At 39.9% G+C, this 13,213-nt stretch overlaps 1 protein-coding gene across 3 annotated transcripts in view; it reads right to left on the bottom strand.

The window, feature by feature from the left end:
* The window catches only part of LOC134360308 (E3 ubiquitin-protein ligase rnf213-alpha-like), a 178,173-nt gene that overhangs the window by 70,621 nt on the left and 94,339 nt on the right, over positions 1-13,213 (bottom strand). For all 3 annotated transcript variants that reach the window (XM_063074524.1, XM_063074523.1, XM_063074525.1), the window contains exons 45-48: positions 11,587-11,720; positions 9,670-9,845; positions 6,838-7,053; positions 374-561 (exon numbers count right to left, since the gene is read on the bottom strand). In XM_063074524.1, the coding sequence (XP_062930594.1) occupies positions 374-561; positions 6,838-7,053; positions 9,670-9,845; positions 11,587-11,720 (714 nt within the window). The remainder of the gene's footprint in view (positions 1-373; positions 562-6,837; positions 7,054-9,669; positions 9,846-11,586; positions 11,721-13,213) is intronic.

Raw genomic sequence — 13,213 nt, 5'->3', positions numbered from 1 at the left:
AATGATGGTTTAAGTTTCTACTGCACCATGAGAAGAATTAACTGATAGTTACGGAGACCAGCCAGACTAGTTTTGTCCAAATTCACAGTCACTAAAGGGAGTGAAAACATTGATGTGACTATAAAATCTAGAATACACTTTACATTTGCACTGATTTCTCCATTTATATCAGTGAATGAAGAAAATACATCCACAGACCTGGAAGAGGGCATATCTGTTTGCAGCCGAACAGAAACATCCAGCAAAATGTATGAACGTTAGCTGAAAAATTCAGGCAATATCTGGAAAAGTAGACCTGCTTAAGGTTTCCAGCATTTTACATTTCACATTTTGAGCACATAAAACATTTTGCTTTTGGAAATGTGTGTCTTACCTTATCTGAGCAACTATTTGCTTCCAAGTTGATCTGCATGGTTTGAGGTAGTTCTTGTCAAAAACCAGTTCAACTGCTGGCTGTACACTGTCCATTACTTCTATTAGTTTCATGCAGTCTTCGATTGTCTTGATATCTAAAGCTTGGGCCATTTCAGCACAGACCAATGCAGCGAGCAGGTCAAACGTCTGAAAAAAAATAAAGGCAAAAACACACTTTCTGAGAAGATCGTTCCTTTGATTAAAGAAAAGAAGTTGTAATACTTCAAGTATATATATTGTGGTGAGTATCTGATCCACAATGACAGGCCTGGAAGCTCGTTGAATGCACCCGTTTTATTGTGATAAACACAAAACAGACCAGGTACCATGACCTGGAGAGTGAACAGCTCAGTCTAATACAGGCAGGGGAGGTGACCATCACACACCCCGGTTACAGTCAGGGTGACCCACAAATACACAGGGGAATAAATCCATGCTAACATGTAACAATAAATGAACTTGAACTTCCCATCATAATCCTACAAAAGCATTTTAACACAAGAACAATAAAAAGCGTTGATCATTAGAAACAAAGGGGAGGACTTGTCATACATGCCCCCCACCTGAGCATCACAATATGATTATTAAAGAGTTAAATTAAACTAAATCATGATAATAACCTTGATTCTGACTTTGAACATTAACTTTGATAAATAAGATTAAAAGATCTTAAGATATAGGAGCAGAATTAGGCCATTTGGCCCATTGAGTTGGGTTTGCCATTTTATCATGGCTGATCCTACTTTCCTCACAGCCCCAATCTCCTGCTTTTTCCCCATATCCCTTCATGCCCTTATCAATCAAGAATCTATCAGCCTCTGCCTTTAACTTACATAAAAAGACTTGGCCTCCACAGCTCCCTGAATTCCACAGATTCACCACTCTGGCTAAATTCCATTCTAAAAGGAAGCCCCTCTATCCTGAGGCTGTGTCCTCTGGCCTTAAGACTCTCCCACCTAGGAAACATCCTCTCCATATCCACTCTATTGAGGGCTTTCACCATTTGATTGGCTTCAATGAGGTCACCTTCATTTTTCTGAATTCTAGTGAATACAGGCCCTGAGCCATCAAATGCTCTTCATCTAACAAGGCATTCAATCCTGAAATCATTTTCATGAACTTCCTTTGAACTCTCTCCAGTTTCAGAACATCCCTTCTAAGATAAGTGGCCCAAAACGGCTCACAATACTCCAAGTGAGGCCCCACCAGTGCTTTCCAAAGACTCAACATTACATCCTTGCCTTTATATTCTCACCCTCTTGAAACGAATGCTAATATTGCATTTGCCTTCCTCACTGTAGACTTAACCTACTAATGACCCTTTAGGGAATCCTGCAAAAGGACTCCCAAATCCCCTTGTATCTCAGTTTTTTGTGTTTTCTCTCCATTCAGAAAGTCGTCAACTCATTTCTTCTACCAAGTGCACGGCCATAGATTTCCCAACACCGTATTTCATCCATCATTTCTTTGCCCATTCTCCTAGTCTAAGTCCTTCTGCAGCCTCACTACTTCCTCAAAACTACCCTCCACCTAGCTTCATATCATCTACAAACTTTGCAACAAAGCCATCAATTCCATGATCCAAATCATTGACATATAATGAAAAAATAATCAGTGCCAACACAGACCCCAGTGGAACACCAACAGTCACCAGAAGCCAACCAGAGAAAGCTCCCTTTATTCCCACTCTTTGCCTCCTGCCAATCAGCCACTGCTTTATCCATGCTAGTGTCTTTCCTGTAATACCATGGGCTCATAGCTTGTAAAGCAACCTCGTGTGGCACTTTGTCAAAGACCTACTGAAAATCCAAGTACACAACATCAAGCAATTCTCCTTTGTCTATCCTGCTTGTTATTTCTTCAAAGAATTCCAACAGATTTGTCAGGCAAGATTTTCCCTTGAGAAAACCATGCTGATTATGGTCTATTTTAACAATCGCTCCCAAGTACCCTGAGACCTCATCCTTAATAATCAACTCCAACATCTTCCCAAGCACTGAGGTCAGACTGACTGGCCTATAGTTTCTTTTTTTCTGCCTCTCTCCCCTCTTGAAGAGTGGAATAACATTTGTAATTTTCCAGTCTTCTGGAACCATCCTAGAATCTAGCGATTCTTGAAAGATCATTACGAATGCCACCTCTTTCAGAACTCAGGGGTGTACACCCATCTATTCCAAGTGACTTATCTACTATCAGTTTCCCAAGAACCTTCTCTCTAGTTTTAGTAACTTCACAAACTCCATGCCCCCGACACATGGAACTTCCACCATGTTGCCAGTGTCTTCCACAGTGAAGACTGATGCAAAATACTTATTCAGTTCATCCGCTATTTCGTTGTCCCCCAACACTACCTCTCCAGCACTGTTTTCCTGCCTGATATCCACACTTGCTTCTCTTTTACACTTCATATATCTGAAGAAACATTTGGTATCCACTTTAATATTATTAACTAGCTTACTTTTATGTTCCAGCTTTACCTTATTTACTTTTTTATTTGTCTTCAGTTGGTTTTTTAAAACTTCCCAATCCTCCAACTTCACTAATCTTTGCTCAATTACACGCCACTCTTTGGCTTTCATGTTGGCTTTGACTTCTCTTGTTAACCATGGTTGTGTCATCTTTCCTTTAGAGTACTTCTTCCTGAATTGCTGCCAGAAACTGAACCATTGCTGCTCTGCCATCATCCCTGCCAGTGTTCTTTACCAATCAATTCTGGCCAACTCCTCCCTCATGCCTCTGTAATTTCCTTTACTCCACTAGACCTGACTTTAGCTTCTCCTTCTCAAATTTCAGAATGAATTTGACTATATCGTGATCACTCCCCGCCCCCCCGGGTTCTTTTACCTTAAGCTCTCCAATCAATTCTGGTTCATTGCACAACACCCAATCCAGAATAGCTGATCTCTAGTGGGCTCAACTACAAGCTGCTTTAAAACGCCATCTCGTAGGTACTCTAGAAACTCACCCTCCTGCAATCCAGCACCAACCTGATTTTCCCAATCTACCTGCATATTGAATTTTTCCCATGACTATTGTAACATTGCTCTTTTGGCATGCATTTTCTACCTCCTGTTGTAATTTGTAGACCACATCCTTCCTACTGTTTGGGGGTCTTTTTACCCTTGCTGTTCCTTAGCTCTATCTACAATGATTCAATTCCTTCCGACCCTATGTCACCTCTAATTATTTGATTTCATATATTAGTAACAGTACTACGTTGCCCCCACTGTCTTCCTGCTTATCCTTTCGATTCAATATGTATCCTTGGACATTAATCCCCCAGCTATAATCTTTCAGCTATGATTCTGTGATCCCTACAACATCATACCTGCCAATCTGCAACTGTGCCTTAAGTTTGTCTACCTTATTCCGCACACTGTGCACATTCAGATACAACATTTTCAGCCCTGTATTCATCCTTTTCGATTTTGTCGCACTGTGCTCAACCTCTTGATTCTTAACGTTGCCTGAGTTCTTACCAACATCTACCTCCACAATCTCTCCACTAACTGTTTTGGCACTCTGATTTTTACCCCCCTGTAACTCTAGTTTAAATCCCACTGTGCAGCATTAACAAACCATACCACTAGGATATTAGTAGCCCCCTCCGGTTCAGGTGCAAACCATTCCCTTCTGTACAGGTCCCACCTTTCCTGGAAGAGAGCCCAATGATCCTAAAATCTTATGCACTCCCTCCTACACCAACTCCTTAGCCACATATTAGAATGTATAATCTTCCTAGTTCTAGACTCACTAGCATGTGGCATGGGTAGCAATCCTGAGATCACATCCCTGGAGGTCCTGCCTTTGAACTTAGCACCTAACTCGTCACTTATCTTACCCATGTCATTGGTACGTGGACCACGACTTCTGGCTATTCACTCTCCCACTTAAGAACGCTGAGGCCTGATATATCCCGGACCCTGGCACCCAGGAGGCAACATACCATCAGGGAATCTCGTTCTCGCTCACAGAACCTCCTGTCTGTTCCCTTAACTAACAAATCCCCTATCACCACAGTGTGCCTCTTCTTTCTCCTTCCTTTCTGAGTCACAGAGGCAGTCTCAGTGCTAGAGACCCAACCACTGTGACTTTCCTCTGCTAGGTCATTGCCCCCGACAGTATCCAAAGTGATACATTTGTTTTTGAGGGGGATGATCACAGGGGTACTCTGCACTGGCTCCTTAACCCCTTTCCCCTTCCTGTCACCCAGTTTCCTGTGTCTTGCACCTTGGGTGTAACTACATCTCTATATATCCTATTTATTACCCCTTCAGCCTCCCGCATGATCCAGAGTTCATGCGGTTCCAGCTCCAACTCCTTAACGTGGTTTGTTAGAAGCTGGAGCTGGATGCACCTCACAGTTGTAGTGGTCAGGGATACCGGAGAACTCCCTGGCTCCCCACATACTACAAGAGGAGCACTGCACTGCCCAGTTGAGCAGATATAAAGAAGAGAAGGAAAAAACTTAAGCTTTTCTTTCTTTTTGCTTTCTCTGAGTGAAGCCTCCCTTCGCTAAAGCCTCGAAGAGTTAAAGCCTCAAGATCACCACTCTTGACCACGTCCACTCAGACGACGGCCGCTGTGACGAGCCTGCGAAATGCTGGAATAGAAAGCGTCTTTGATGACTTTTCAGGCTTTGTAAGACAGGTGCACACTGATATTGCTTTTGAACGTGACCCTAGTTCAATTGGAACTACAATGTGCCTGGTGAATATCAAAACCAGTTTTCCACACAGAGTGTGATGGGTTATGGAACGGTCTGCCAAAGAAAATAGTAGAGACAAGTACAATTACAAAGTTTCAAAGACAGTAAGACAGGTACATGGATAGGAAGGGTTCAGAGGGATAAAGGCCAAATGCAAAAAATTGGGACCAGCTCAGGCAGGCATATTTATGCGCATGGATGAGGTGAGCCAAAGAGTCTGTTTTCATGCTGTGTAATTCCATGACCTTAAAAGACATGCTCACCCGGGCCATCACCTGATCTCAAATCTCAGGGCCCAAGTTCTTTTTACGAATTGGGGGGGTGGGGGGGAAGAGGAGTGATTTGTCTCACTTTTCTAGCCTTGCCCTGAGCGTTCACCTAATGTTGGACTAGAAACTTCTGACATCCTCATTTCCTTATGGCTGAAGAACAACTCACATTTCTCCTATGGTTGATCATTCTGAGGAAACTGCCATTGTTTCCAGATTATCATCCTGACATACAAGAAAGCTGCCAGCATTCACAACTTTAAGGCAGAGGTTGATAGGTCCTTAATTAGTAATTGTGTCAAAGGTTACAGAGAGAAGGTAGGGAATGGGCTTCAGAGGGTTAATAAATCAGCCACAAAGGAAGCATGGAGCAGACTCAATGGGCTGAATGGCCTAATTCTGCTCCGATGTCTTTTGGTATTTGGAGATAAAAAATAATCAAAATATTTGTCCAACATAGAAATAGTCCTTTGACGTGGTGGTGTGCAACCCATCATGTCAATACTAACCATCACTTCCAGCTATACTGATCCCATTTGCGTGCATGATTTCCATACTCTCCTATGCTTTGCTCATTTAAGTCTCTATCCAGATGCCTCTTTGTTACTGTTCCTGCCTGCACCATGTCCTCCGGCAGCTCACCACTTAATGCAAACTACTTACGCCTCAGATCCCCCTTTAAACCTCCTCCCTCTCGCCCTTAACAAAAGCACTCTATGAAGTGTGATGTCACAGATAATTTCCAGATAAGGAAAACATGTTTCCTTCTCTGAAAGCTTATTTAATGTGGCCACCACATTAATCTAATCTAACCCAACCATTTTCAGCCCTAATTTTTATGCCAGATTTATTAAATTACCTCAGTTTAAATTCCCCAAGTGGTATGAAACAAATTCACATCTTCAGATCAAAAGGCCAAGCATTTCATACTATTTACCACACTTACCACCATACTACTGCATCGCTCTACAGAGCCAGGTAGCATAAGGAGTAAATCTAAAGTGTGCACATTACACATAGTATTAAATCAAATTACAGAAATACATACTTTCAAAAGGGATATAAATACCATATAGCCTATAAGTTTAAAAAATATTATTCTGAGAACATAGAACATTAAAGCACAGTTCAGGTCCTTTTAACCTACTCTTAAGATCAATCTCATTCACAAAAAAAATGGAATAAATACATTTAATACTGCTCTCAAATCACACTTTTAAGAACCTTATGTTAATTGCCATTTTTTTCCTGAAGATTTAGTTATTTACAGCACAGGTTCCCATCCTGGTGTCTGAGGACCTCTTTCTTACAGGTATTGATCCAGGTCATAAAAAAGGGCTGGGAACACCTGATTTAGAGTCATAGAATAATACAGCCAAGAAACAGGATTTTCGGCCCAACTTTCTCATGCAATTCTCATTTCACAATACTTTTTACAAGACTCACCATTTCCAGTGGGTTAGAATCTAATGTTCCAGGTCTGCTTTGACAAAAATATTTCAAGACTTCTGGGCAGAGTGCAAAGGTTTTGGATAAATTTTGTAGTCTATTCTTGAAAACATTATAGGCAATATGTATCCAGACAGGTGAATGTTCTAGAAGGTTCTGTCCACAATCATTGTGAAGTTCATTGAGGCAGGATTTAAATGTCATCTTGAAGATCTTTAATTTAAAATAAAACAAATCAATATTCACTTAAGGTGCAGAACTCTGAAATAATGTAAAGCACTAAAGTTAGTCTCTGAATTTCCATGCATTTTTGAGTAGTCAAAACTCTACCACAGGGGTAATGAAAGCCTACCACATTATGACAAAACTAGAATTAAAGTCATTGAAAATTCAGACCTTCTGAAGGGCAATGTTTGGAATTTCCTACACATGATGTGCGTGTGAACACAGCTCACAAGAGGCCCGGTTGTTTTAATGGTACATATGATCAATCTTGCTTTGGGAACACACTAGATTACATTAGTACAACGTCAGTACTGACTGCTGTTTCAGCATAGTTAATAACGCTGTATCAAAAACACAGTAACTTTTGTCAGTTCTGATGGGAGGTCATTGGCCTTTAACATTAACTCAGTTCTTCTAGGCTTTCTAATAAGTAATCACTTGTGTTCTGGGTCACATCGTTGAAGCAATGATTTATTTCTCCTCAGTGCTCACTTATCTCTCACTCTATTCACACACTCTTTAGACAAATTAATCGCCATTAACAAACCTCTCTCACTATCTCTCAAACTTCACCATTCTGCATTCATTCACTTTTATCCATTCACTCTGCTTTCATCCAATTTCATTCATTCATCAAACATCACCATTCTGTATTCATCTATTTTCTCTGTGGTTCCCTGTCATACACATTTTCTTTGTTCCTTTCCCTTCTCTGTAATTTAGAACATGTCCATTTCCTGACTTTATCTAGTTATGATGATAAATCATTGAGCTGTTTGTCTCTCCACAGTTGCCACCTAAAGTAACTTCAGCAGGTTATTTATTCTGATCACAGTGTGAAAGGTCATATTCTGCCTCCTTGATTAAAACAAGCTCATTCTTCTCCCCCTTTATTTTGCAGTCCAGGTGAAAGGTCTTCATATGAAACATCAACTGTCCATTGCGCTCCACATGTGCTGTCTGACCCACTGAAGTCCCTCAGCATTTTGCTTCCTTTTCTATTTCTGGTTACACCTAAGCTTGCATAGAATGAGGCTGGCAATCTTCGTGATTCTTACATCTCCCTCACTTCCAACGTTTGCACTGCTTCATTCCGAAGACACATCAACGTCAGCGAAATCTATCATTCAGCAATTCCATTCACTGTTTTCAATTTGTAGGACATATTTTGAAACTCTCTGTCTTCAGGCTCATTAACTTCTGAAACCATACTATGTTACAGATAGTACAATCCCTCATTCCAACCTCTGAAATGACTGGAATTGTTGCAGCATGAATCACTTCTTCACTGACTGTGAGCTATCTACCTTAATCTGATACCTTTTGGACATACAGTTCAACTGCAATATTTTCCGTTCACTATCAGCCAGTATTAGAACTTGGAGGAACCCAGAAGTTATTTTATTCTATGTAAGGTCTGAAAAAACCTTTTCTCGTTTTCTCTTCAGTTCCGATTGGAGCAATTTTTTTTGATTTTTTTTAAAAGTGGTTGAGCAAAATCAAGTAATCTTATTTGTGATAAAGCTTCCATGGAGACTTGCATCAAATTTCTAAACAATGGGATTGAGCTGTGTGGTAACATCAAGAAAGAAGAATATGAATATTTAAAAAATAAGCACAAAAAAATGCTGCCAGGACTCAACAGGTCAGGCAGTTTCAGACAATGACTTTTCATCAGAACTCGTGGCAGTCAGAAAATGGGTGAAGTTTCGGGCCGAGACACTTTATCAGCAGAAAGCATTGACTCTTTGCTCCTCTGCACAGATGCTGCCTGACCTGCTAACTTCCTCTAGCATTTTGTGTGTGTTACTCTGGATTTTCAGCATCTATGGAATTTCTTGTGTTTATGTTTCAAGGGAATGGGGAAGACCGAACAAAAGTTTCCGATAAAGTACATAAACATATTAATATTTCTTGCTATGTACCAGTTTCTGTTTATTTTCCCCTCGTGAGAAATCTAGAGCAAAGGTCATAGTTTCAGAATATAGGGTTGCCTACTTAAGACAAAAATGTGGAGGACCTTTTCTCTGAGGTCATGAACTTTTGGAATTCTTTACCTCAGAGGGTGACAGAGCCAGATTATTATCAAATTTTATGGGGAATGGGACAGGAAAGTGAAGTTGAATCCAAAATATGATAACTGATAATAGCATTGAATGGTGTTGCAAGCTCGAGGAACTTTAAGGCCCACTGTTGCTTTTATTGCTGATACGTTTGCTTCTCTGGATCACCATAGTCACACTACTGATCAAGAGCTCTTTCAAGCATACATATCTGCTCTTCAGTCTACCTATACATTTGTGGCATTCTTGAAGCAATGTGAATGGTGATGTAAGTTCCAATAGTTATTGCTCAATGCCAGCAGTCTGTTTTATCAGAGAAAAGAGAAAAAAAACAAAAAATTTTGATAGGTTCATTTTGGGGTATGATTAGTTAAGAATTTTCAAGCACTTTTTATATTTCAGTTGCAAGGGATATTAGGGGCATAATGAAGTGGGTCTACTGGAAATCCAATGTAAAAGTTACCTGCTCAGTTAACTTATTCATCAGTAAAATATTAATAGAAAAAGTTGTAGAATTATTTTTCAAACACCTTAGATTTACCTCAACTTCAGCAGGTGAGCAGAGATCAATAGTCATCAGAATAAAATCAGTCAGATACCGCTGACTAAGGTCATGTTTTCCTTCCTCACTTTGAATTGCCAAATACTCCCCAAGCTTGCTGTTGTTAAAACTCTCAACAAATTTCAGCATTTTTGTCTTGTCTTGGTTGGCTGCACCTGAATAAAACGAATATTTCATCATATTTTATTTGGATCATCAGATAATCAGTCAAGCCAAGCCTTTAATCATGAATGCAGGTTTAAATATACTGGCATAATAATACAAACATCCCATATATGGTACTATCTTTGTATAAAATCTGTCAATGAGCAACAGAGGAACTATTAGGACAGTGACCAAACACTCTGTCAAAGCTGAGCAGCTTAAAAACACAAAGGAGAGAATATGCTGATTAAGGATGGGAATGTTAGAGCTTGGAACCCATACAGCTTAAAGTACAACCATCAGTGACTGAGCATTTTCAACAGTGGTAATGCAAGAAAGGAAGCAGATATTCAAGGACTATGGGACTAAAGGGGATTACAGCAATGGAGATGATGAAATCTCTTGATCTCACAACCTACCTCATGTGACCTTGTGAATGACTGTCTACCTGCATTTTGTCTGTATTGGAAGACTTTATTCTACATACTGTTATTGTACTACCTCAAAGTACCATTGTACTGAATTGCTCTGTACGGACATTATGCAAGATAAGTCTTTCACAGTATCTCAGTACATGTGACAATAATAAACCAATTTACAAACTTACCGAATAAATTTTTCAAGGCATTGTAAAACTAAAGTCAAAAACTTACGTATTGGCTGTCAGTGTAGGTGAATGAGGAGAGACAGTATGTTTTGGGACATAGTCTTGAAGAGTTCTAGAGGAGCTCAGTTGATGGAGAGCTGAAAATAATGCTAGTTAGGAATCTAGTGCTGATGAAGAGACAAGCAAGGGTTGAACAAAGAACATAGAACAGAAATCTACAGCACATTACAGGCCCTTCAGCCTGCAATGTAGTGCCAACCATGTAACCTACTCTGGAAACTGCCTTGAATTTCCCTACTGCATAGCCCTTTATTTTTCTAAGCTCCATGTACCTAAGAGTCTCTTAAAAGACCCATATGGGACAATTTCAGTAATCAATCAAAACATCTTGTAAATTGCACAGTAATTATTTGGTTGAACCAATGTAGAATCAACTGAGTAAACTCGGTGCGGGAGTGAAGGGGTAAGTTGTCTTGTGAAGTAAATTTGGACAGGTTAGACTGGTATCTGGCAGCGTTCAGCAGAGCTCAGAAGTATGAAACCCACGTCACTGAAGTATGTGTAGTCCTGAGGTGTCATGTGGCAAGAATGCTCCCTCTTGTGGGAGAATCCAGTTCTTTGGAACTCCCTTCCTCAAAGTATAGTGGAAGCAGGGTCTTTGCTTTAAGGCAAAATTAGTGTGTGAAGGGAGTAAAAGGTTAATGTAGGTTGATGGTAATGCAGATTTTGTAAATTATTCAGATTAGCTGCGATTGTATTTAATGGCAGTCCAGGCTGTTGGGAACAAATTGCTCCGTGTATGTCTATATGTACTTTGTAGTTAAATACCCCACCAAATTATGAAAACCAAATGCAACAAGATTTCTATCAATGTAATGTATAGAAAAAGATTAAATTGATATGCAAATAATCCCTAAGGAACACATAAAGCTTTATGAAGCAACATTAGCCATATTTACATTCCCTCAACTCTCAGCAAGCCGTCACAGAGATAATTTCTTTCAATTAGTCAAATATTTCAATTAAAAAAAATTAGTTTTGATATCTTAGCATTTCTAAAAGACACTGTGGTTTAATATCAAGCTTAAGAGTGGAAATTAGTCTGCAGAGTCTTCAGATTATTACAGAGAAATACAACATCATACCTTCCAAGTAATGGAATTCAGTCCAGAGCTGGTCAATATACTCCTTGATCAGCCAACTGAAAGGAGTGGCACAGGGAACATCCAGTCTTCCTTTGCTCACTTTGTGATCAACTGTTATCTCGCTTGCATTTGATCTGACAGAAACAAAGATTCAAATACGTGTCACTACATTGTAATAATGGAAGGAATGATGGGAGAAGATGGAAGGCATTCTCCTGCTGTTTCCTTCATTATTACTTCATGCACTGTTGAGCTCTCATAGCTCAAAGAGTTTAGCCAGTGATGTTTTTTCCCCCCTGATGTTGACTTTCAAACTCAGCTATTCCGCCTCAAGATATTAGGGCTGCATGGTAGGGTGTACTGCTTCACAGCGCCAACAACTTGGGTTCAATTCCACTGCTGTTCTCCCTGGGACTGCATGGGTTTCCTCCGGGTGCTCTGGTTTCCTCCCATATTTCAAAGGCATACTGGTTAATTAGTCACATGGGTGTAATTGTTCAGCAAAGGCACCTTGGGGCAGAAGGGCCTGTTACTGTACTGTATCTCCAAATAAGGAAAAATAACAATCAAAACCAAAATCAGGTTTAATATCACTGGAACATGTTGTGAAATTTGTTGTTAGATGGCAGCGGTACAATGCAATACATAACAGGGGAACGTCAACTCAGACCACCAGAGGCCTGCGTCGGGCATTTTTATGCCTTACAAGGCGCAGACTGGAAGTCTGTGTGGGGCGCCACTCCTAGCACAGACACTAGAGCAATGTGTGGTTAAGTGCCTTGCTCAAGGGCACAAACAAGCTGCCACAGCTGAGGCTCGAACTAGTGACCTTCAGATCACTAGACGAACGCCTTAACCACTTGGCCACGTGCCCAACACAATACATAACAAAAACTGTAAATTAAATATTTATACATATTTATATACACACACACATATACATACACATGCAGATATACAGACACACACATATACATATTTAAAAAGTTAATTTAAGTAAGTAGTGCAAAAAGAGAAAAAAATAGTGGGGTAGTGGTCATACATGGTTTCATTGTCCATTCAGAAATCTGATGGCAGAGGAGAAGAAGCTATTCTTGAATCATTACGTGTATGTCTTCAGGCTCCTGTACTTCCCCCCTGATGGTAGCAATGAGAAGAGGGGATGTCCTGGGTGATGTTGGTCCTTACTGATGGATGCCACCTTTTTGAGGGATTGCTCCTTGAAGATGTCCTGGATACTGAGGAGGCTGGTGCCCATGATGGAGCTGACTGAGCCAACTTTCGGCAGACTATTTTGATCTGCCACCCATACCAGAAGGTGGTGCAAATGAGTTAGAATGATAGCATACAAGGCACACACTCAAAACTGAAGCAATATATTACAATCAGCAAAGAACAAATCAAGCTACAAAGATTTTAGCTGATAAATTGCTAAATGTATAAACAGTATGGATATTGATTATAAATATACATTTTCAGATTATATTCATGCTTGTTATATACAATAATGTATAATTTAAATTAATAAAGAAAAATGAAAAAAATCCTAAGGCAATATTTTACAGTTTCATGCAAAAACATTCATAAAGTTTTATTAATCATCATTTTAGTCACACTGGAAAATTTC

The sequence above is a fragment of the Mobula hypostoma genome, chromosome 22, assembly GCF_963921235.1.
Source record: "Mobula hypostoma chromosome 22, sMobHyp1.1, whole genome shotgun sequence".
NCBI lineage: Eukaryota > Metazoa > Chordata > Chondrichthyes > Myliobatiformes > Myliobatidae > Mobula > Mobula hypostoma.
The sequence above is the reverse complement of the archived record's forward strand: the minus strand, read 5'-3'. Positions and strand labels throughout refer to the sequence as shown.